Source organism: Marmota monax, unplaced genomic scaffold (genome assembly GCF_021218885.2).
Source record: "Marmota monax isolate L192 unplaced genomic scaffold, Marmota_monax_Labrador192_F-V1.1 WCK01_AAM20220418_F8-fsc00105, whole genome shotgun sequence".
In the NCBI taxonomy this organism is placed as follows: Eukaryota; Metazoa; Chordata; class Mammalia; order Rodentia; family Sciuridae; genus Marmota; species Marmota monax.
The window spans coordinates 1,462,328-1,486,026 of record NW_026692947.1 but is presented as its reverse complement, the minus strand read 5'-3'; the positions used below and the strand labels follow the sequence as shown (position 1 = coordinate 1,486,026).

The 23,699-nt window shown below is 41.5% G+C and overlaps 1 protein-coding gene across 5 annotated transcripts in view; it reads right to left on the bottom strand.

The window, feature by feature from the left end:
• Srgap2 (SLIT-ROBO Rho GTPase activating protein 2) overlaps positions 1–23,699 on the bottom strand; it is a 249,768-nt gene that overhangs the window by 66,572 nt on the left and 159,497 nt on the right. For all 5 annotated transcript variants that reach the window (XM_046452154.2, XM_046452157.2, XM_046452158.2 and 2 more), the window contains 3 exons: positions 12,283–12,345; positions 4,435–4,650; positions 3,695–3,823 (listed from right to left, as the gene is read on the bottom strand). In XM_046452154.2, the coding sequence (XP_046308110.1) occupies positions 3,695–3,823; positions 4,435–4,650; positions 12,283–12,345 (408 nt within the window). The remainder of the gene's footprint in view (positions 1–3,694; positions 3,824–4,434; positions 4,651–12,282; positions 12,346–23,699) is intronic.

Below are 23,699 nucleotides of genomic sequence, written 5' to 3'. Positions count from 1 at the left end.
GGGGAAGTAAGTGACATTCCAAGGTGCCTCCAGTTCTTAGATGCTATCAAGTGAGCTCAGAATGTCTTTTGGGCCTGAAGTCAAGGTTTTCCTGGTGTGTGTCTCACATGGACTCCTCTAGTCTGAATTTAAATCTTACACTATACTATAAAAAGAAGTTGGAGGCTAGTCCTCGTGTTAGTGTAATGGCATTGACTAAAATAACTTCTTTTCACTTCTCTTTGCCTTAAATACAAGCTTCAAACTCCTAGAAAGAAGGCAGAATGGTATACATAACACAGATGGCAATGGACCGCAATAAGAATCATCCCATGTCTTCAAGCAAGTTCTGGATACTGTCAAGATCAAGATGCCAACATACCCAGGTTCCTTGCTCACTCCTGCTCTGTTGGTCTGTTGCCAAAGCACACATTTGGCCCTTTTCATTATAGGTCAGCAAGAAAAACAAATACATACAAACAACATGGATGGAGCTCAAAAAAAGCTGGGCAAAAGAAGCCATATACAAAAAATTATATACTGTATATGCCCATCTTTGTGAAATTCTACAACAGGCAACACTAACTTGTAATGAATGAAGTTACAATAGTGGTTGCCATAGGGTGAAACTGGGAAGAGACAAGAGGAATTTTCTGAGGTGACAGGAGTATATCTTTCATCAGCTACTTATTCTAGATCTTGATAGAGATGTAGATTATAAGAATGTATAAATTTGTCAGAACTCTTGAAACTAACAAATTCAGTCATCATATGCAAATGACACACTAAATGAGTATTAAAGGCACAAAAAGTGAAGCAAATCTTGGCTTAGCGGATCATCTTCTTCCTCTTTTTTCTATTCTATTCTTTCTTCAGTGAACATACCCATGTTTAGCTACATATTAAGCACTAGGGGCTATGAAGGTAAAGTAAGTCTTAGTCCCTGCCCTCCTGGATCTTAGTACAGTGGCTCTCAAACTTTTGACCCTCAATTCACAAGAAGAAATATATTTTACATTATCACCCACATATATACAGAACACCCAGGGGCACGCAAGCATGCATATACACACCTAACATAAAAATTTCACAAAATAAAACCTAGCCTCACAGTGTGAGGCACCCTGACATTTTTTTCCTGACTCTAGTCTAGTCTATTCATTTAAAAAAACAGGTCAGACACATGAAAGTGAATTTATGGCACCCTTAACGGATCGTGACCCAAGGTGTAAAACACCTAGAGTCTATAAATACCTCTCAGGCAAAACTATTATATTCCATTTATACCCCTGGTGCTGGGCACACAGCCTCACTCACATATTTACTGAACATTTATGGAGTAGAGTAACCTTATCAGCTTTTCCTAAAAAGAGTAACTAATCTGTCCTCACCCTACAAAAAACAAACCTTAAACAATAAACAAACCAGATACCAAAATACAACAGCAAAGAAAAAAGAACAAATGTACTACCCTGTGGCCTGGAATGCTGTCACCCTAGACTTGCTCACAGTTCCCTAGACCCATGCCCTGCTGAGTACTGGGGAAGCTGGCTGTCCTCTTTTTTAATGGCAGTTCACACCATATCCTGTAAAGTTAGGTTCTTAACAGGCCTTAAAAAAAGTGATGAAAGTAAGGCCCCAAATAGCTTGCTTTTTACACTGATTTTAAAACACCTGCTCATGTCTGATGAAGAAGGTTGTGACTGATAGAGAAGTAGCCCTTGTCTTCCCCTAAGGTCAAAATTTTGGTGAAAGTGTAGGACAGTGACCCCAGGGGCAACAGAAAGGGAAGATAGCAAACCAGCATTAGAGGTGTGGCAGCCTGCACAATCTTCTCTTCTTAAAAAATATTTTAACCAAATGCAAGATAAATGGCGGGAATTGAGCATAAGAAAGAACAGATTCTCTTTCTCAGGCCAAGAACAGGCCTCTTCCCAATAGTGAGGAGTTGCTGCCCTGAGGAGAAGAGGATCTTGTTTAGGGCTCTGACCTCTTTTGAAAGACAGTGTTCAGATTAGCATCAACAAGCAGAGAGAACAAAGAGGTGCCTGAATAGAGACCAAGGCTCCACTTACCCAAGGGAAGCAATGACATACAGGGCATTAACAGCCCCAAATCTACCAAATCAAAACTCCCTGGTCAAAGGGAAATAGGAATCTGTATTTTGGAAAAGTTCCCCAAGCAACTCTGATGTGGGCCAGATTTAAGTACCAATGGTCTAGTCCAGCTCTTTAGTTTGCTGCAGGGTGGAGCAGTGGGAAACCACAGAAGAGTTCCAGAACAGTTCAGCGACAGGTCAAGATGAACCAGCTATTTAGAGACCAGTGAGTCTTAGATCAGACCCCCATATGATGTTGCGCAGTATGACAGGTTTGCTTGTGGAGAAACTGAGGCAGCAAGCATTTGCAGTCTGGCCAGAGGCTTGCAAGACCCAGTTGTTGTTGCTGAGAGCCCAAAGCAAATGCCAGGCCTCAAACAGGATACAGGGATACACCTGAAGCCCTAGAGACTGGGAGGCTGATGCTCCATCAGTTGCTTCTAGTTGCTTTCAATTGCTTCACTTTGATGACCACAGGGAGAGGTAAGAAAAGTTCGCCAATGTAGCTTTATCTAGGACCGGCTCTGGAATTGGGCCAGATGAAGGGTAGAGACTACAAGACTCAACTATAAGGTCTGAGGAAAACAATAGGAGGATCAAGATCAAGACTGACCCATAAGGCCAAAGATAAAAGGAGATGCCTACTTCATGCAAAACACATGTGCCTACTAACCTGCTTCTCTAGATTGTCTGTGTGCCACATCTCAAAAAGAATGGTCCTGATGTCAGTGGCATCTGGATAACTTCCTGATAGGAACATAATTTGTCGTACACTGCAAATCTGTAACCTTGGGTAGGTAAGTCTCTTAACCCTCTGGACCACTAGTTTCCTCAACTACAAACTGGAGACAGCATTACTTATCCATACGGTGTTGTGATAATCAAAGGAGATAATACCAGACATACAAGTTGCTGAGTATTTCCTAGCAGCCCAAAGAGTGCTGTGGTCATGGATCTTGATTTAGTAAGATTTAGGTGCAAATTTTGCCTCTGTCACTTTTTTTTTTTTTTTTTTTTTGGTACTTGGGATTGAACCCAGGGGGTGTTTTACTACTGTGCTACATCCTGAGCCATTTTTATTTTGAGACAGGCTCTCACCAAGTTGCTTAGGATCTCACGAAGTTGCTGAGGCTGGCCTTGGACTTGTGATCTTCCTGCCTCAGCCTCCTGAACTTCTGGGATTACGAGGCTCCCTACTTTAAACGCGTGCCCCACTTTGAGTCTATCTTCAAATATCATTTTCCTCCTTGCACTGCCAACCTGGAGGAGGTGTCACTTACCCCAGCCTCTGAACACCTGACATCTAACACCAGGTTACTTCTGTCACTTAGTAGCTCTGGGTAAGTCATCTAAACTCTCTGAATGTTAATCAATAAAACTAGAGATAATAATGTCTTCCTCCAGGGACTGTAGTGAGAAGTGAATGAAACAAACAAAATGCGTCACCCAGAACTTGGAACCTGGCAATCTCCTAATCTCCAATCTCATGGCTATCATCTTTTTGTAACTGTCTCAAAATGCCCCAGATGCCCGAACAATAGAATTGGGGAATGTGTGACAAGGATTCTGAAGCCAGGGTAGAGGAGCCCATAGGCCCCCCCAGCTTTAAGCACTTACATCAATAAGATCAGACAGGTCGTGGATGTAGTACTTGAAGACAGATGCATTGGTTGCCTCCAAAGCCAGTAAGTATTCATTCCGGGCTTTAATGGCCTTCAATTTATTCTCGGTGTACTTGGCTTGGCGCTGAAAAGGAAACAGAAGTTAAATTTTACTTTTTTTTTTTTTTTTTAAAGGGGAGACTGTTCTCTGGGAGATGAAAGTACAGTACATTCAAGAACCACAACTGTGCTGCTACTCCCTATGCGCATCTGCTTTAAATTCGGTTCTAATTCTGCTTAATGAGATTCAAGGGCATAATGTAGATCAACTCAGCAGAGGTTAATGAGGCTCCCTACTTTAAATGCGTGCCCCACTTTGAGTCTATCTTCAAATATCATTCTCCATCCTTGCACTGCCAACCTGGAGGAGGTGTCACTTACCCCAGCCTCTGAACACCTGACGCCTAAAGGTGAACCCAAGGTCCTCAGTCTCCCCCCACTTCCTGAGGCAGCAAGATACTTTGCTCAATTTAGAAAATGAGCAGAGAAGGGTGACTACTGTTTCTTGTCTATATTCTGGAGGTTGAAAACTTGGAGTTGACATGCATCCTTCAATACCTAGGATTCCTGCCAGGACAGAGGTAAAGGAACCCAGAGTTTCTGTGTTCTGCTCTTCTTTCCCTACTGGAAAATTTTTATCAGTCCTGCCTTCCAGAACATTCTTCCCTGCCTGTACAGCTGTTACAGCATACATACCTTCTCTTTCATCTTCTCAATCTTCTTCACTGAGCTCCTCCGGACATGTTTCTCTTCAATGCGGACATTGGCGGTGGAGTCAGGGGAGCGTGGGGTCTGCCGGTCCTCCTGCTTCACAGATTTACCAATTTGCTTCTCCTCTTGCTTCTCGGCCTCCTTTAGTTTGCTCTGAGCACTGATGCTGTCGGCATTGTACATGTGATATGTCTTCATGACCTGCAAGACATCCCCCACCCCCACCCCAGAGGTCAAGCCAATGGGGTCAACTCTCTGCTTTACAGACTAAAAGACTCAGCCAGTCCTCTTCCCCAGGAAGCAACATCCTCATCCCCCCAAGGGAAAAATCCAGAAGGGTTTGGTTCAGCAAACATTATATAATAAAGGCAGTTCCAAAGCACAGGGAAGCAGAACTAACCCAAGGTGTCTTTTTATTGAAATGACTTTGGGTCTGTTCTTCATGTATTATTCAATTCTATTTATTACCATTTGTAATCATTAGTCTTATACAGGCCCAGGGATTTCCTATGGCTTGCTCACCTCACAATTACCCACTAGACAGGAAACACCACCTCTCTCAGTGCCCCAAAGAGGGCTGCATGGCCTGTGGAGTAGTCTATACTATTTGTACCTTTCAGCTATAAAACAGGGTAGAGGAAAAGCCTCCATAGCTCTCCTAACCATCCTGCTTCAACTGTATTATACACTACCTCACAGCACTAGAGCAACAGCCATGGCAGTTCTTACATTCTGAGCACATACCATATTCCTGGCTTTGTGCAAATGTCACACACACATTTGCTCATTTCATCTGTGCAGCAATTCTACAATCTAGACAACAACCATGAGATACTTGCATGATTCAGGTAAGAGTCAGGGAAGGAATAAAATCCCTATTAAGTATAACTAGAATTACTACAAGAAGTAATAGAAAAAGAGGGACACCATTTTCAAATTTTCCACCAAAGCACTGTCTAGGAATTCAATTCCATTTCTTAGCAATGAGACCAGGAAGCCTGGAACTTGACCTTGTTTCCAGTCCTCCCCAAATTACTACTTCCAGCCACATGATGCCCTGCTCTGCTGGAGCTTTCAAGGATATTGCTACCTTCCATCAGGGAATTACAAATGCTTTACCACAAACCTAGCCATCTGAAGTTCGAGAGTACTGAAGTTTTGATGCTATGAAATTTCTTTGAAAGGGAGAAATAGTGTAGGAGCTGTGTGTGTGTGTGTGTGTGTGTGTGTGTGTGTGTGAGCATGCATACGTGTGCACATGGCTGACCACTCGCAAGGGACAGCAAGGGTACAGTATTAATATTTATAATAATCTCTACCACTTAGTGCATGTTGTGTGTCAGGGGTTCTCTGTACGCCACCACAGTGAATCCTCACAACATCTCTGTGAAAGACATGTTATTATTTCCACTCCTAAAGAGGAGGAAATGGGGTTAAAGAGATTAACTATGGCACTCAAAGTCACACGACTAGTAAGTGGCAGTCAGAATTCAAATTTAGGTCTATCAAACTTCAAAGGCCACATTCTTTACCACTAAATCACTGCATAGGACTGGAGCTGAATTAGTTGGGAGGAAAGGTTAAGTAAATTCAAGGGAGACATGAAAAGCAAAATTGGTTTCATTTAGGAACTTGAGTTAGAGCAGTATCTCACCCAGGGGACATTTAGCAATGTCTGGAAATATTTTTGCTTGTGACACCTTGGGGATTGCTAATGGGAATGCTGCTGCACATCCTATACACAGGGTACCCCCTATAATAAAAAATTATTTGGTTCGAAATGTCAGTGGTGCCAAGGTTGAGAAAACCTGGTCTAGAGGGGCTCTGTGAGTATTCTAATCCCTTAGGATCAGTGGGAGGGGGAGGAAGGAATAAAGAATACTGAGGTATTGACAAAATCAAAGTACATTAGAATCTAAACTCTGTCTCATTTTGGATGCAGAATGCTTTAAATCAGCTTATTCTAAACCTGACACCATTTCCCATAAGATCCACTCTGCTTATACTTTGCATATTCTCTATATAGGAGAAGCAATATTAACAACTAAGGGTATTAAAAAGCTTTTCTAAGTAATTCAAACAGATCCCCAGTTTTGCAGGTTGACTAAGAAGTGGGAAAGAGGCCATCTGTTCTCCTGGCTGGAGACGGGTGGATGGGAGCTCCTTTCTCTGTTTTTTTTCCCACCTGATTCTGACAAAGGCATTCAAATGCTCAAGTAAATAAGTTGTGAAAGTGAATGATTTTTAAGAATGTGATTTCCCATTTTATGATGAAAGAGGAAATATTATGAATGAACATAAGAGACAAAGGAGCTCAAAGAATAGTGTCAACAACAAACAGATGAAGTAATAAAAATCAATAATTTATATTGTTCCTTCCGAACCCAAAAGTACTTAAAGAACTCTCTCATTAAAAGATTTTAAAAGCTAGGCACGGTGGCATATGACTGGAAACCCAAATACCCATGAGGCAAGAGAATTACAAGATCAAGGTCAGTCTTGGCAACTTAGGGAGATCCTATCTCAAAACAAAGCATTGGGTGGCAGAGTATCCCTGGTCTAATCCCCAATACCCCTCCCCACCAAAGAAAGAGTAAAATATTATCTACTCTAAGAAACTAAAACTTTCTAAGGAAAATATGTCATGAACACATGGTAGCTTTACCATCAAATGGTTGCCCAAATGACTTAATGACAATGAATCATCTACTCTGTGGAAAATGTGGAAGAAATGTTACTAGTGCCCTCTAAAGGGAAAACTGAAGCATCCAGAGGCTGAAGCTTAAATCAGTAATAGTAAACAACTGGGGAAACAGGAAAATCAAGGTAGGACTTAGAGAAACATATATAGTGAGCAAATAAACTAGAGGAGAAACTCAGAATTCTAAATTCTCACTTCTTCAAAGAACACTCACTTTACTTTGAAAAACTAAATACAAAATTCATGCATTTCGCTCTGTTACCTCCATAAGTTACACTAAAAGGACAGAAAAGAGTTTTCATTATTACTTTTTTTTTTTTTGGTACTAGGGATTGAATTCAGGGTTGCTCTATCACGGAGTTACTGCATAGTCCTTTTTATTTGTTGTTTTGTGACGGAGTCTTGCTAAATTGCAGAGCTGGCCTCCAATTTGCAATCTTTCAGTCTTAGCCTCCAGAGTTGCTGGGATTACAGGAATGCACTACCATGCCTGGCTATAATTTTTTAGGTGTAAATTGAGGCAAACAAAAAGAAAGAATCAGACTCTGACAAACAGATAAGCAAGTAGTAACTGACCTACTGAATCCTAACTCAATACTAGGGAGAGCCAAGAAGCAACCAGACATATCACAGAAGTCTCAAGAGAAATAGGTGGCAGTGGGATGAAGGTGGATCTAAAAACAAGAAATTACTGAAAGCCTGAGAAAGTCAGATCCCAAATCCCCTCCCTAATCACAATGGGTGACTGAGGCTTATTTTCTTAGAAAGTGGCCACAAACTGGGGAATACCAGGCTCATCTGAGGTTAGGAGCATTGGGTGGCAGAGTATCTTAAACTTAAACTGAACTTAAACCAGGAGGATCAATGGCAACTTCTGTACTGAATGTTGAGATGGCCCAGACCTCTTTCAATTCAGTCCCCAGACATAAGTGGGAGATCAAAAGAACCATCTCTCAGTAATCTATCCAAGATAAAAGATTAAAAAAAAAAAATACTGATGCTGGGACTTCCCCAAAGACATGGCCCCTACAGTGAAGGCCATGGTCAACACAGGACTTTTCAGTGCCTTACTTTAAAATATGATCAGCCAGCTAAGGATTACCAGACATTTAAGGAAAATATTTAAATATCCAGAACTGAACAAGCAATTTAGAAGAAATAGTATACAGACAGAATAATACTTGGAAAATAATCTATTAGCAATAGCCTCAAGAGATGAATAAGAAATATAAAGATATTTCATCATGAACAATGGATGGGATTGTTTTCCCTGGATGGGAATAAAAGGAAAAAAAATGGGAACATATAGAAAAGACTAAGAGTTCTTAGCAATTAAGATTCAACTCAAATGCCTTTCCAAGGAGCCTAATTCATGCTCTTCTCTCATGCAGACTGTAAGAGTTCTTACCTCATTTTTTACTTGCTGTCTTATTTTTCTGTCTCCCCCTATCAAAACTAAATGTCTTGAGTTTAGGGACACCTCTTTGTATTCCCACTGTCCAGTGCCAGGATCAAACAGATAAGCAGAGTTGCAGGACTATTAGCTGCCACTGCTTCAGGGGAACAGGTGCTGAACACCAGGCTGAAGTAGCTTGCAGCAAACAGCTGCTACACAAGTCAAGGGGACATATACTGTAGCACAAAACCTCTAGGTGACAACAGCTCCGGAGTGTCCGAATCTCCTCTTCTCTTTCAAGTCCAGGGTTTCCTTGACTCTTCATATTCAGCCAATCCATGTGGCTTCTGCGCCTCTACATATCCTTCTGCATCTGCACATCCTTCCTGTAGGGGCTTTCTGGACTTTTCCAGATAGTCTCTGGGTGCAACTGAGGCAGACAATCCCAGAGTTCTTTAGGAAGCAGTGTGCTCTGACTTCAAAGGCATTCCTAGAGCATCAGTCAGAGAATGAAAACTACTTATCTCTGGTTTCCAAGCTAGCCAGTTCATGATGGGGGAGAAACATGTGCAGAAGATTGCTCTCTGAATAACAGCTGTGGAAGTGGCCCTGGCACAGAATGCCGAGTCAGGGAAATCAAAGCCCTTCAGGCAGAAAAGAGGAAGGTGCAGAGGGGCAGCTGGCCACTTACGGTGGGATTCTGGGCCTCTCATCCAAAGGCATCTTTATTTGGAAACACCTGGGTTCGGCCCCTTGGTTCATCAGGTTCAAAAGTACTTAAATTACCAACCCGTGGGTAATTGGTTCCCAAAAAGAATTATTCATGGACATAAGGGGCAAGTGTGAAGTAAGAAGGACACTGGTAAATATGGCAGATCTCTTACATCCTTGATTCCCTTTTTTTTTAGTGCCCACAAATAACTTCTATTGCCTATAGGGTTGAGAGAGAGAGAGAGAGAGAGAGGGAGAGAGAGAGAGAGAGAGAGAGAGAGAGACTGACTCTTACTTTCCTACAGAGCAAACAGAGGGAAAGTTCCTTACAAGAATTCTTTCTTATTCTCTTCCTAACTCCTCTGAGAGTGTCCACAGCTAGCAGCTTCCCTAAGCCAATATACAGTAGTACCGGCTTCCTTCTTGATGAGACCACTATCTCACCCACAGTGACAAATCATCCTGTTTTACTCAGGACTTTCCCAGTTTCAGCACTGAAAGTCTCATGTCCCAGGAAACACTTCAGTCCTAGGTTGAAGGGTTCCACATCCCAATCCCATGTGCCTTTATTCAAACCAGTCAAAAGCTAATGTCACCCCTGTAGAAGAAACAATTCTTAGTTCTATTCTTTGAACCCTTTAATAGTCTACAGACAGAATCTGTGAATTAATTTGATCCTTAACTGTAGTCTGATGTTTCTGAAATTATAACTCCCCCAATGAGCCCATCCCCTAGGATATAGAGATACCTGACATCAGGGTCATAGACATTAGGGTATCCCACGTTCATATAGCTAGCAGTCAACAGTCTGTGTTGCCTAATTCAGGAGACTCTAGTCACCAGACACAGATGTCTCAAACTTAGTACTACTGACATTTTGGGGGAGATAATTCTTTGTCGTGACGGAAAATCCTGGACATTGTAGGATACTAGCAGCACTCTTGGCCTCTAGATTTTAGTTGTCCAGTTCTGACAACTAAAAATGCTGCAGACACTGCCAAAAGTCCTTTTGGTGGTGGTGGTGGGGGATTACCCTGCATGGGAATCATTGCATCATACTGTTCTGCTTTCTCTGGAACTTGCTGGTGTCCTCTACTCTTTTCTTCTCTTCCCATCACATCTTTGAGGAATATATCAAATTTTTACATAGATCTTAGACAGATTATAAGACTGTGTACCAAGGCACCTCACAACAGGAGACACCATACTTAGCCAATTCTCAGTTTGAATATCAGTGGGAATATTCTATGCTCTGCATAGACTGCTTACTGGCCTATATGGGGTGGCCTGAGGATTGTAGTTAGAGGTATAAACTTGGTCCTCAGACCAGAGCAGCAAGTTTCAGGATTTTCTTCTTTACTCTGGCATTGCCTGTACCCTTTCACTTACTTTTTAAGTCATAGCTTATGAAGAGATCTAGGACTCTGGATAAAAGCTAACAGATGGTCAGACACTATTCATCCTTTGCTGTCTTGAGTCCATCGGCCAAAGGAGAACACTAGATTTAAGTGGGTCTGGGGTTTTCTGGTATCCAACTAACTCGCCCCTAGAAAGAGCTGCAAATAGCAAAGGTCAAAGATGCTTATGGGAAAATATAAGAATTCCTGTATGACACGTGTCATCTTCCATCTTAGTGAATTCTCTGCCAGAAGAAAGGAATAATAGCTCTTGTTGGTGCCTAGAAGATGCTCTAAAAATAAAGAGCAGAAGCATTGAAAAGACCAAATTCAGGAAACTCTTCCAATCTGAAAATGGTTCCCATCCGTGTGCTTCTATTTTTAAAAGACATCAACTGCATTTGAGAAAAATGAAAACCCGGGAGCTGAACCAAAGGGTACCCTGCTCTCTACTTGGTTGTCTTCATAGCAGAAGAGTCACAGAGTAGAAATTCACAATGAACCGAGCTCCGCTGCAGACGGGTCAGATGACCACACTACACTATTTACTTGCTTAGCAGTTGCCATGACAAAATGGACACGCCTGGGCTCTGGACCAAGAACATGGAATTCTCTGACCCCAGATGCCTGTTACGTATGTCACTGCTGCCTGCTTTCCTGTGAATTAAAGAAAGATAGGAAGGAAGGGAGAGAGGGAGAGAGAAAAGGAGGAAAAGAAGCAGGAAGGGAGGAAGGGAGGAAGGGAGGAAGGGAGGAAGGAAGGAAGGAAGGAGGGAGAGGGAGGGAATAAACAAATGAACACAGAAAACCAATTTCACCTCCAAATAGGATGGGACAACCCTGGAAAATGACACACAGGGCTGATATAACAGAGCTGGAGAAGGGATCCCTGTCAGGTGCTGCACAATTGAAGTATTCCATTTATGGGAGCAAGAGTTTCCTTCATGTACGTGTGTGTGTGTATGTTTATTATAACTAACAAAACGTGGCTGGGGGAGAACAAGACCACAATCACATCTCAGAGCATGAAGAAGCACCCATCATCCACTGAAGTGCCAGGTTTCTCAGAACAGATTGGGCTCTCTCCTCCAAGCCCACAGCCTGCATCTTCATGGTGGGCTCTGCCTGTCTGAACCCGACCCTTATATTGGGACATTTAGGAGTCTACACTTCCCTCTACGCATTTGCTCTAATCTCAAATCAAGATCAATCCAAGATCTGACATAAAACTTGGACGATAAGTGCTTTCCAAGAGGCAAATGTTAATGGTGCAATACAGGCTGTGTTCCTTGCCATTAAAATTGGGGTCCCTGGTTGCTGCTGCTAATGGTGTCAGCTGGGTTGGTGACCTAGCCGTTGACTGGTGTTTTGAGGTGATGCCTCAAATGAAGCCAGGGTGAACTTGCACAGTGGAGGAAGGATATTATTCTGAGGAAGTTTTTTTGGAGCTTGTTCGTTTTGAAAATCAAGAGTGTGAACAAAGAAATGGGTGGGGTCACCCCCAATAGAGAGCATGCACTGTCCTCAACCTCAGCTCAGTTCAGGGCTGCTGACGTGACTATGGCTGCCAGCTGCCAAATGCTGCTTCCCTCTGCTTGTTAAAGAGCCCAGCAACCCATCTGATTTACCGAATAGAGCTCGTTCAGGACCTTCATCAAATCATCTTGGAGCTGCTGGCCGACTTCTTTACTCTGCAAGGAAAGAGGAATGAAGGTTAATTGGGAAACAGAAGGAGGGAGGAGGGGGCAACAAAGGCAAGAGCAGCACTGGCTCTACAAATAACACAGACTCAATTAAGGCCCATTATTTAACCCAGCAAATCAGATAACCACTCGGTTCAGACCCAATTATGGTCAGATTACTCAAAGAGTTTTAATAAAATGAAATGTGCCCTTTCTGTAGCCCAGCAAAAGCAATCGTGTAGAGGGAAAATGGGTTATAGCCTTTGATTTTTCAATTGGTCCCCAAAGAGCAGGCCTGAAAGCCACATCCTACCTAGCAACAGTTGTTAGGTGGAGCATGCCTTCTCAGATACTTGTAGGCAAACATGCCAAAGGATTACAAAGGAAAGATGCATAATAGGATGAGAGAGGAAAAAGCATATCAACATTCAAGGACTTCAAAGTCCCTAACTAAATAAGTTCAAGCAGGAAGGAATTGTACTTCTCACTGGCTTTATTTCTACTACAAACTCTCAAGGAAGTGGTTCTTCAATAATGACTGCTTGCAACCTGAGCTAACGGTACCTGATTCTGATAATATCTGTTAAGGGGTCTTCAACTGGTTAATCCTGAGCAGTGGTAGCTCTCAGATTCTGTGTTGCTGCCACCCAGGGCTGGCATCTAACCACATAGAACAGTAGAAATAGAGAAAAATGAGGAAGCAGGAAGGAAAGAGTCATGGCTTCTGAACAGAATGTTATATGCCAAGCCCAAGGGAGCAGGGGATAAAACCGATTGGCCTCATGGCGGAATTGATAAGGAAAGCCCTTGTTGTATCTTCTGCCAGGCCCCTCTAATTCTTTACTATAAAAATTCAGATACCAGCATCTTTCTAACAGAAGTTATAATACTGTCTTGGCATAGCTAAATGCCCAGGCAAGAAGGGATGTGCCCTTTTATTCAGAAACAAAATCATTATAAATCTTGCTTTTTTTCCCAAGATACATACATCTTTGTCTTAAAAATACCTTTTCTGATTACAAAAGTAATATATTTATTATAACAAGGAAAGTGGAAAAACCATCAAAAGAGAAAACAAAGTAACCCTGAATTCCTACCACTAAAAAAATCATCACTCTAGACAGTGGTAAAATATTTTTCTAATTTTCCCTTTCATTATTATTTTTACAAAGTTGGGATTGCATTATAAACACTGTTTGGGAATTTATTTGCTTAACTGTATATTGTGAACATTTCTCCATCATTCTTCTATAATATTATAATACATTAGGCTGAGATAGCTCCTCTTCTTAGGTATTTGCTTCCAAAGTTTTGTGATAGAAAATGCTGTATTAAATTGCTTTATATATAATCATCTATGCACACTTTTTTCATTATTTTCTACTAGAACTAACAGTGGGTCAGAGAGTACTCATTTGTAGCCTTAAATTGCCTTTGAGAAATACTGTACCAATTAAAAATACTGCCAGAGGCATGTAAGAATGCTTAGTTCACTTTTTTTTTTTTTTTTGGTCTTGACAACCAAAAATCTTTGCCAATTTAGGGAACTGTGATGTGGTATCTCTTGCAATCTGCAGTTCTTTGATTCTAGTGAGCCTGAACATTTTTAAAAACATATTTATCAGACATTTCATTTTTTCTGTTATGGTTTGCCATTTTTTTTCCAATAAGGAATTCTCTGCCCATTTTTTTTCTAGTAAGGTATTCATTATGGAATATAACATAGGTGTGCCCTCCATCATAGGTGGTCCTGAATTTTTAAAGCCAGTAGTAGAGAATGGAGTGGATTAGAGAATGGAGTGGAAGGAAACCTAAATTGGCAATCATAAGAGTCTCCTTCTATTCCCAGCTCTTCTACCACCTGCTATAACCTTAGGCACCCTGGTTAATCTCTTTGCATCTCTCGTTTTCTCTTCCATAAAATGAAAGGCCTCTGCCACTAGAATTCCACATGATTTTTTGCCTAGCTCCTTGCATCCATATTCCATTCAAACACAACCCCTTTAGTGTGTAACGGGTTGGCTGTCTTCACACCATAGTGTAGCAGATAATGGGAAAGTTCTCCTCAGGGACTCAGTTGCTCTGCAAAACAGAGGGCTTCAGGGGCACTTTTCTGGTCTTGAATTTATCATTCCTAGTGTCTGTCATCCAGTGACCTCAACCACTGGAGGAAGCCACAGGAGGGAATGCCTTTCCTGCGCACACTCACACCCCAGCCTCACCCATCTTGAGGAGAGCTGAGCTCCACTGAAGCAGCTAAGGCCCAAGGAGGTGAAGTAAGGAGAAATGACTCACCACCAGCCTTGGAGTCAGCAACAGGGTCAGGAAGTGACCACGAGTATCACTTCCCACCACCCTGCCCTGCTGCCTCCAGGCCGGCCTCCACCCCCCACACCCCCCACCACCCCACCAGCCTTCCAGCCTCTCCTACCACTTCCTTATGCTGAACGGCAGAGGTTAAGGGGGAAAAGTGCTTGATGCTCTACCCTGTAGCTTATCCACAACTTAAAACAACCCCAGTCCTGCAGGAGTGGAGGAGAAAGGAGTGAGGAAGAGGGAAGGAAAGCCTAACCAATAAAATAGCAATTAAGCCAGGCAGATGTTTCCTTTCATGTGCTGATTAGCTGGGAGGACCACTCAACTCTTACCCTGTTTATTTGAACAGGGCTCAAGTGATCTGACTTACCACTCCCTCTGCCAGAGAGCTGGGCTGGGAATACTCCTGTAGTTAACCCAGTTAAAATGCACAGTAAAGCCCCTAGCAATCAGGAGCAATTCTGACCCAGGGAGAGAGGGACGAAGTGGGCAGTGTCTCTCCTTTCACTGATACAAGGCTGGCCTTCTCTATTTCAGAAACCTTAACTGTGCGCCTTTAGGGAAAAGCACAGCGCAGGAAGGGCTTCCGTGCTGGCCAGTGTGGGGAGGTTGACCGAGCTGGGAAGCTACAAGGGGCCCCACCCAGAGACAAGGGGCACATTTATTCCTCAGAACAACAAAATCTGATGAGGCCCAGAGAAGGACAATGAAGACTGTGGAGCTTTTCCGTTTCCTGTAAAGAAGCAAGGGGTCTCTAGGCAGGGAAGAAAAAGAATTTACAGTGCAGTCTTTGTGCACTAATATTCAGCCTGCATCTCTTTAAAATTTCTTGGAAGAGAATGAGTCATCTAAACATTGCAGGAAACCAAACAGAAGTCAGGGAAAAAATTACTTTGGGTAAAGTTTTTCTCTTAAATGTTTGCATAGTAATTTTTGCCTGGAAAAAAAAAAGTACCTAAATTTAGAACAGAGATGTGGTACAGTGACCAATGCTGGTCCTATGGAATAGGAAATGTGATGGTGTGCTCAGGCATGGATATTTTATTTTGAAACTTACCATAACCCTTTGGCTAGAGTGAGTTTCGAGGGGGCCCCCATTCTGCCTGCTACTGGGGCTAAGGCGAGGCTGATGAGAAGACACTGAAATTGCAATAGCTCCTGCCAAAATGGGTAGGGAATCTTCCTTTTCCAACATATAATAGCAACGGACAACAGAACTGAAATGCACAGCCTCATCTCCCCAAGACTGTAATGTTCCAAAGCCCTCTTGCTCACAGAACAGATACAGCAGCAGAAATGTTCTGAAATATGAGGCTACATATCTGGAATGCCTGGACACTGGGCTGGTCACTCATCTTTAGACCTCTTTAAGCCAACACATCTGCTGAGCTTCGGTGAGTTTAGTTTTTCCCAAAGAACAACAATTATGAAAAGGCTTTATTTTTATTTATTTTATTTTATTGGAGGGGTATTGAGGATTGAACTCAGGGGCACTCAGCCACTGAGCCATATCCCCAGCCCTATTTTGTATTTTATTTAGAGACAGGGTCTCACTGAGTTGCTTAGTGCCTCGTTTTTGCTGAGGCTAGCTTTGAACTCCTGATCCTCCTGCCTCAGCCTCCAGAGCAGCTGGAATTACAGGCATGGGCCACCAGGCCCGGCTTTAAAACCAGTCATCATCAGAGGGATCCCCATTACTGGAGTCTCTAGTTATTCAGATCAGTACAGAGAGTGTTTTCCAAGAAGGGGGTGGGATAGGGCTGCATTTTATTGGTTCCCTACACTACAAAGCTATGTTATTTGACAGTCATAAATTAACCACATTTGCATGAAAGGGAGGGGAAAAAAGGAAGGCAAGTCTTCATCCTGTGGTGAGAACTAATTTCAGCCTGTCCCAGGGCTGAGCCTGTCAGCAGGTAGAAACAGTAGGTCATTTAGCTGTGTTGATTAGCCTATGTCAGCGCTTTTCCAAAAAGGAATCCAATTTTCAAGGACACAGATCTCCTCCACCAGTGCTAGCATCCCCTCCTCACCCATAAGATACTTCAGAGGCCAACTGTTAAAACAAATCCGGTTAAAAACTGACTACATTTACAGATTTCAGAAGAAAGGGACATGAGCCTCCTATTTAAGCTCTAGCAGCAGGAGAAGCACCACTAGATGCAGGTTGAAGGTTTCAGGGGCACTTGCTCAGTGCCCAGAGCTCTTGCTCTGTCCCAACAGCTTTTGATGGGGAGGATAGGACTCAAAGGAGTGGCTGTGGATAGCAGGGCCAATGCTAGGTGGTGGCCCTTATTGTATCTGGCCACTCTTTCACACATTTCAGTCCACCAAAATGGTAGTGGAGTATAGTGCTGAGACTGCAGGGGTGCTTCAGGTGGTGATCCAGCAGGTCAGCACTCAGGAATGATTTCTAGATTTTTCCATCAGCCACACTCCTTGCATACATTTCTATTGCCCATTCACTTACTAGTTAGGATACCAACTATGGTTCTAGGAAGGTTGAGCTACACTTGAAGCCTTATACTCTGGGAAGACCAAGGTTATATAATATTCAGTTACAGGGGTGGTGTGGTGTGGTGTATGGTTCAGTGGAAGGCTACTTGCCTGCCTTGTGCAAGGCCCTGGGTTCATCTCCAGCACTGTAATAAACTAACAAAACATCACTGCAGTGTAAAACTTTTTTTTTTTTAGGATCTGGGGTTTGAAACCCAGGGCCTCCTAGGTGCTAGGCAATGTTCTACCACTGAGCTATACCCCCTTCCCAGTACAAAACTCTTATATGGGGCTGGGTTGGTGACTCAGTGGTAGAGTGCTTGCCTAGCATGCATGAGGCACTGGGTTCGATCCTCGGCACCACATAAAAACAAACTAATATATCCACCTAAAACTAAAGATACATACATAAATAAATACTTTAAAAAATTAAAAAAAAAAAAAAACTCTTATAGAGGTAGAGTGGAAGAGGAACACCAGAGGTGCTTTTATCTTCCGAAGAGGGGTAGTCAAGGATGTTCAAGACTTTATTTTTCATTGCAACCTAGTGTATGTATGTCTGCAACATAAGTACTTGAGTGCAATGCATTCTGATATTTTCCCATTCTTGTTGACTTTTTTATGTTGCTTATAGCTCACTGAATTAATTTTACAACTCATTAATGCATTGTATACACAGGTTTAAGTAAGTTAAACACAGGTTTAAAAAGACAGAGTGCATACAAAAAACTAATTTTGTAATTAATAAAGAAAATAGCAGTTTAAGAACTGAAGCCAACTAACCCAGAGAGTAGCTAAAAAACTTGTACTCTTGAGGTGGCAGATCAGATCAGATGGGTCAAAGCAGGTTCAGTTACTAGATTCTGACAAATGGAAAAACGGCTGGATTTTGGGGTGAGCAATAAAAAATCCACTGGCAAATATTTATAGAACAACTATTATGTGTCAGGCACTTGTAGTTTAAAAATAAAACAAACAATTTAAAAGTTTACAGTCTGCTGAGAAAGATGGACGTTCATTTGATGTCTGAGCCTATCAAAATGCAATTTTCCCACCTCAAAGGCAATACTAGAAATGGCATTCAGTTAGTTTTCAAGTTCAGGATCATTTTTTTCCTATCTCATCAAGAGGTCTCCTAACTGCAGGGCAAGTTAGATGTTAAACCCTGTTTACCAAAAATGGAAATCTGATTTTTAAAAATCCAGCTATTACATAGTAAAACCTTTTTTTTTTTCCTGAGTTTGCCTTCTTTTCAGGTGATAATGATACTGCTTCAGTATAAGTGACTCCCAAAGCAGTCACATTCCATTTTCAAAGAATCCCTTGAGCTTAGAAGCCACCATAAAAACTTATCTCACCAATAGCTGCTTTGCTCATAAGTTAAAGGTTATAGTTAAACTCTCAAAGGGACAAAAGTCATATTTTATAAGAAATGTCAGACACCTGATGCATTTTAAGACCTGGAATGCATATTCTGAAACATGAATGGTTTCTCGATTTCATTCCTGTCGCATTATCTAAAGAACTTAGTAGTTTTATAAAAAATCCCAAAGCCACTAAAATATGAAATCATCTAAAATTAATGGAAGAAAGAGATTATAACTTTTCCAAGTATCTTTCTGTCCTTCATGGTGCCCAGCCACCTACTTTGTGTGTAGCAGCCATAAAAGAATCAGTTATTGAATCAATTGAATCAAAATTTAATGTAGACTTAAACACTATGTTTTCATATAATGATGAAACAACATAGCTGTATTTTCTTATGTCGATTATTAAAAGTGGATATGCCATTAGAGGGAACCCACAGGCACTCTCTCTAGTTATGGGTCATGGATGAGTCTAGAAAGTTAAAATAAAATTTCCAGGGTCATGTGGTTATTCAGTATCTCATCTAGGCCTACAGGTAGCATTAGAATAGAGTGAAATATGTAGGTTATAGAGCAGGATTAGAAAACTGCTTCTACTCCTCAACTGCAGGGTCTTGGGTATATTGTTTAATCATTCTATGCCTCAACTTCCCCATCTGTAAAATAAAATAATAATCCAATTGTAGGATTATCCCTACAGTAAGATAATCCATGTAAAAAGTGCTTTAAACAGAATCTAGCACCTAATATGTTCAATAAATATTAGCTAATAGTAATATGAGTCCACCCCCTCAACATCCACTGGAGTGCTCTTGCCATCAAAACTTGCTACCTCCTTATGTGCTCTTAAACATGTTAATGATTATAATATGGAGGATTGTGAAGGCCCCTGAAAGCTACCCCAGCCATACACACACAAAGTAGTTTTTCTGCATAAAGAAACAAACAAACAAAATAAGACAACAACAACAAAAAAGATACATTGGGAAAACAGTGTTAGCACATAGGAGGAAATGGAAATCATATATGAAAAGGTAGGAGTGTCCTACTGCCTAGGTTAGAGAGTGCCAAGAACGCCCATCTCCAAGCCTGGTTTAGTGAAATCTAGGACCTCTCTCCTACAGAGTACTTATTTCTGAAAGGCATTTTTAAAGGCTTTCCCAGAAGCTCTGGGACATGTGAGCCGTCACACATGACAACCCACAAGTAATTGCCAGTGGCCCTGGGGGAAAATCCTTTCTTTGGGATAACATGAACTCTGTGAATTCAACTCCTACCCTCTGTGGATGTTTACTATGCTCTGTAACAGTTGACCAAAGCCCAAACACATAATCTGGAGAAGATGGAGTCTCACAGGATTGGGATAAGGCAGTGGGGGTGGGAAGAGGAAGAGACTGGCAGCCCTCTGCTCTCCTAAGACCTCTGATGGCACAGCCTGAAACACGGTCATGTTAAGAAGTTGTAATATTCTTTCATGATTATTTCAATCCCTTAGAATGACTTATCATAATACTAAGAAAATAAGATCAAAGCAACATCCCTCAAAATGAAAGTGAAAATCACCAAGCCTTCTTTTCTTAAACCACTTGGCAAATTTCCATCTTTATTTTTTTGGATAATGACTTAAGTGGGGGTATATGTCTTCAGGTCCTGATCTCTCATGCCAAAAGTATTTCTTGAGGTCCATCTGAAGATGAGTGACTATCCCATTTTCTAAGCAGGACACTAAAGGCATAGAAATGGTGTCTAGGAGACCGTGGCATTCTTGTCTAGACTGGGACACAAGGAACAAAAGAAATAAAGGCAAAATAAGCCACATGAGAACACAAATCTCTCAGTTGCCATAGAATGAACTCAGGAAGAAAAGCAATCAATGACTTGGAACTGGGCAAGGAGAAAAAAATGAGCCAGAAGTGTAAGGTGCTCGTAAGCATATGCCCTCCTTCAAGAAGGAATTCCAGGAGCTGGGGGAGTAGAAAATGCCTGTGTGGCTCCCAGATGGCAGGGGTGGGGGATGGGGGGATGGGGGAAACTGGAATAACAGGAGTTAACAGAGCGAACTCATCTGAAAGTTGGCAGTGCGAACCCTGAGACAAGGAGGGCAGCCTGGTAGGAAGTAGAACAGCCAGCAGCACCCCTACAGGAAATGCCTGGGGCACTGGGAAAATTGCTGATTAAATACTTCAAGAAAGAGGAACCCAGCAGCAATGCCAATTTGCCCAGGGATCTGTGCAGTGTTAGACTCTTGGAGTTGCCTTAGCATCCTAGTCAAGAGAAGAGGCTCCAGAATGTTTAATTATGAAATCAGCATGTTCTTGACACCCCAGGTACAGGGTTGGACCAAGAGGAGCATAAAGTCAAGCTGAGGACACTGAATAGAATCTTTTACTGGTAGAGAACTAGGATGCGTTTCCTTGGGGCCTGGAAGGGAGATTCCAGCCTGGATCAGCTTTCTCCAGCTGTAGTGGTGGTTTGCAGCCCCTCGTCTTTGTCTACACTAATCATATGTGCAGCCATCCCCATCAGTCACGGCTAAATACAATTTTAAAAAAAATCCATATCCTTGGGATAGGCAGCTTTCTTCTTTTTTTTTCTTTCTTTTTTTCTTTATATATGACAGTGGAATGCATTACAATTCTTATAACACACATAGAGCACAGTTTTTTCATATCTCTGGTTGTACACAAAGTATGTTCGCACCAATACGTGTCTTCATATATGTACTTTGGATAATAATGATCATCACATTCCACCATCATTAATAACCCCATGCCCCTCTCTTACCCTCCCACCCCTCTGCCCTATCTAGAGTTTGTCTATTCCTCCCATGCTCCCTCTCCCTATCCCACTATGAATCAGCCTACTTATATCATAAAACATTCCTTATATTATAAAACATTCAGCATTTGGGTTTTTTTAACTTCACTTAGCATTATCTTCTCTAACTCCATCCATTGGCAGCTTTCTTCTAGCCAGTTCCTCTCTCCCACTGACAAATCATTGAATTGTTTTTTGGGTTTTTTTTTTTTTTTTTTTTGGTGCCAGGGACTGAACTCCAGGGCACTTAACCACTGAGCCACATCCCCATTCCTTTTTATTAGGGTCTCACTAGTTTACTTACAGCCTCGCTGAGTTGCTGAGGCTAGGTTTGAACCTACGATTCTCAGGCCTCAGCCTCTAGAGCCGCAGGGATTACAGATGTGAGCCACCATGCCTGGCCCCAAATGACTGAAGTGTGAGGAAGAGAATGTCTAGAGTTAGGAGCTGTGGATTTCCAATCTCTGGCTCTAAGTGCTCATCTCAGCTCTTCCATTCTTCCTTTCCAATTCAGGCTTCAACTTTCCATGTACACTTAAAAAAGAATGTGTCCATCTGCGGTGGTCATTGCTCTTACATGTCATCAAGGTCAAGAATATTGGTTTTCAAAATCTAGACTTTTTACTGATTTTTTTTCCTTCTAGTTTTTAAATCATTCATTAAGGCAAGTATATTAAGTTTCTCACTAGGGTGGATAATTTTCTATTTCCCTTTTGAGTTCTGTCCATTTTTTATTAATATATTTTAAGGCTATGTTATTAAGTATTAACTTGAATTTTTATTAGAAAATATTCCTCTTCATATCTAATAAAACTTTTTGCATTCAAATCTACTTGGTCTATTTACATCATATCTATCTTATCATATTTTTATCTTATTTATTTACTTTTGGTACTGGGGATTGAACCCAGGGGTGCTTTCTATTGAGCTACATTCCTAGCCCTTTTTATTTTGAAACAGGTCTTGCTAAGTTGCTGAGGGCCTTGCTAAGTTACCAAGGCTATTGGATTTTTCTTATGTGAAAACATCTTTAGTTGACCTCTCTTTTTTCTTTTTTTAACTTTTAGGACACTGTAGTTATACATAATAGTGGGGTTAATTTTGACATGTTCATAAATGGATAACACTTTTCTCCATTTCATTCCCCAGTATTATTCCCTTCCTTCCCTACCCCTCTCATTCCATTCTTCTGTTCTATTGGCCTTATTTATTTTAATTTGTACATTATAGTTATATATGCAGTTGGTATGCATTATGATATATTCATTCATGCATATGGCATAATTTGGTCAACTTTATTCCCCTGGCTTCCCCTCTGGCTTCCCTCCTCCATTACCCTAGGTCTCCTGCTTCTACTCTGCTACTCGCCCTTCTATTTTTATGAGGCCAGCTCCCAGCTGCTTTTTTGTAAGTCCTTTTTTATTCTCTCTAGCTTCCACTTATGAGAGAAAACATTTGATCTTTTGAACCTTATTTTCTGAAGGATATTTCTTTCTATGTTTTCATTCCACCATCTCCTGTTTTCTATTGCTTTTGTTGAAAAGTCAGCTGTTAATGTAATAGTGGTCCACTTTATGCTGTGAATCAGTGCTGCTCTGCCACTGAGACTAATTTTTAAAAAAGAACATAGTTTCTTTCTCTTCCTCTCTGTCTCCTTCCTAATCTCTCCCCATCTCCAATCAGGATTACCTTTCTTTCCCATCCTAGGCAGAGTAATCTGTCCTTGGGCACACACCCACCATAGGATCAAAGTGTTGGGGTCTTGACTTTCAGACTTGGGGATGGCATCAGAAAATTAAGAAATGACACTCTCTCAAATAAATAAGTGAGTTAAAACTCTGGATAGATAAAACCTCCTTCACCTCTTTAAAATCCCCCTGGTTCCCCATGATGGGCAGAATCACAGCCTCTGGGACAGGAGTCCCCTGTGTTTCTCCTTTACTAGCAAAGCAATAAAATTTCTTTGTCCTTTTTCTCAAAACCGTGTCCTCATTGGATTGGCAGTGGGAACAAGAACTGAGCTTTTGGTTATATTAATTTTTTGCTTATCCTTGAAAAGTGATCAGTCTTCCCCCTCCTTGGCCATTTAAGATTTCGCTATAACTTTTTTCTCACAATTTTCAGCAATTTTACAACAATGTGCCTACATGTACTTTTCTTTGTATTTATCCTACTTGGGAGTTCATAATGCTTCTTCATTCTGTAATGTGTTTGTTAGTTTTGGACAATTAATGGGCATTATTATCTCTTCAAATATTACTTCTACCCCATAATCTTTGTTCTCCTGGGACTTCAAATAAATGCATTTAGGCCTACTTGTCATATGCTGTCAGTCTTTTGTCCTTTTTTCTGTATTTTCCACTCTTT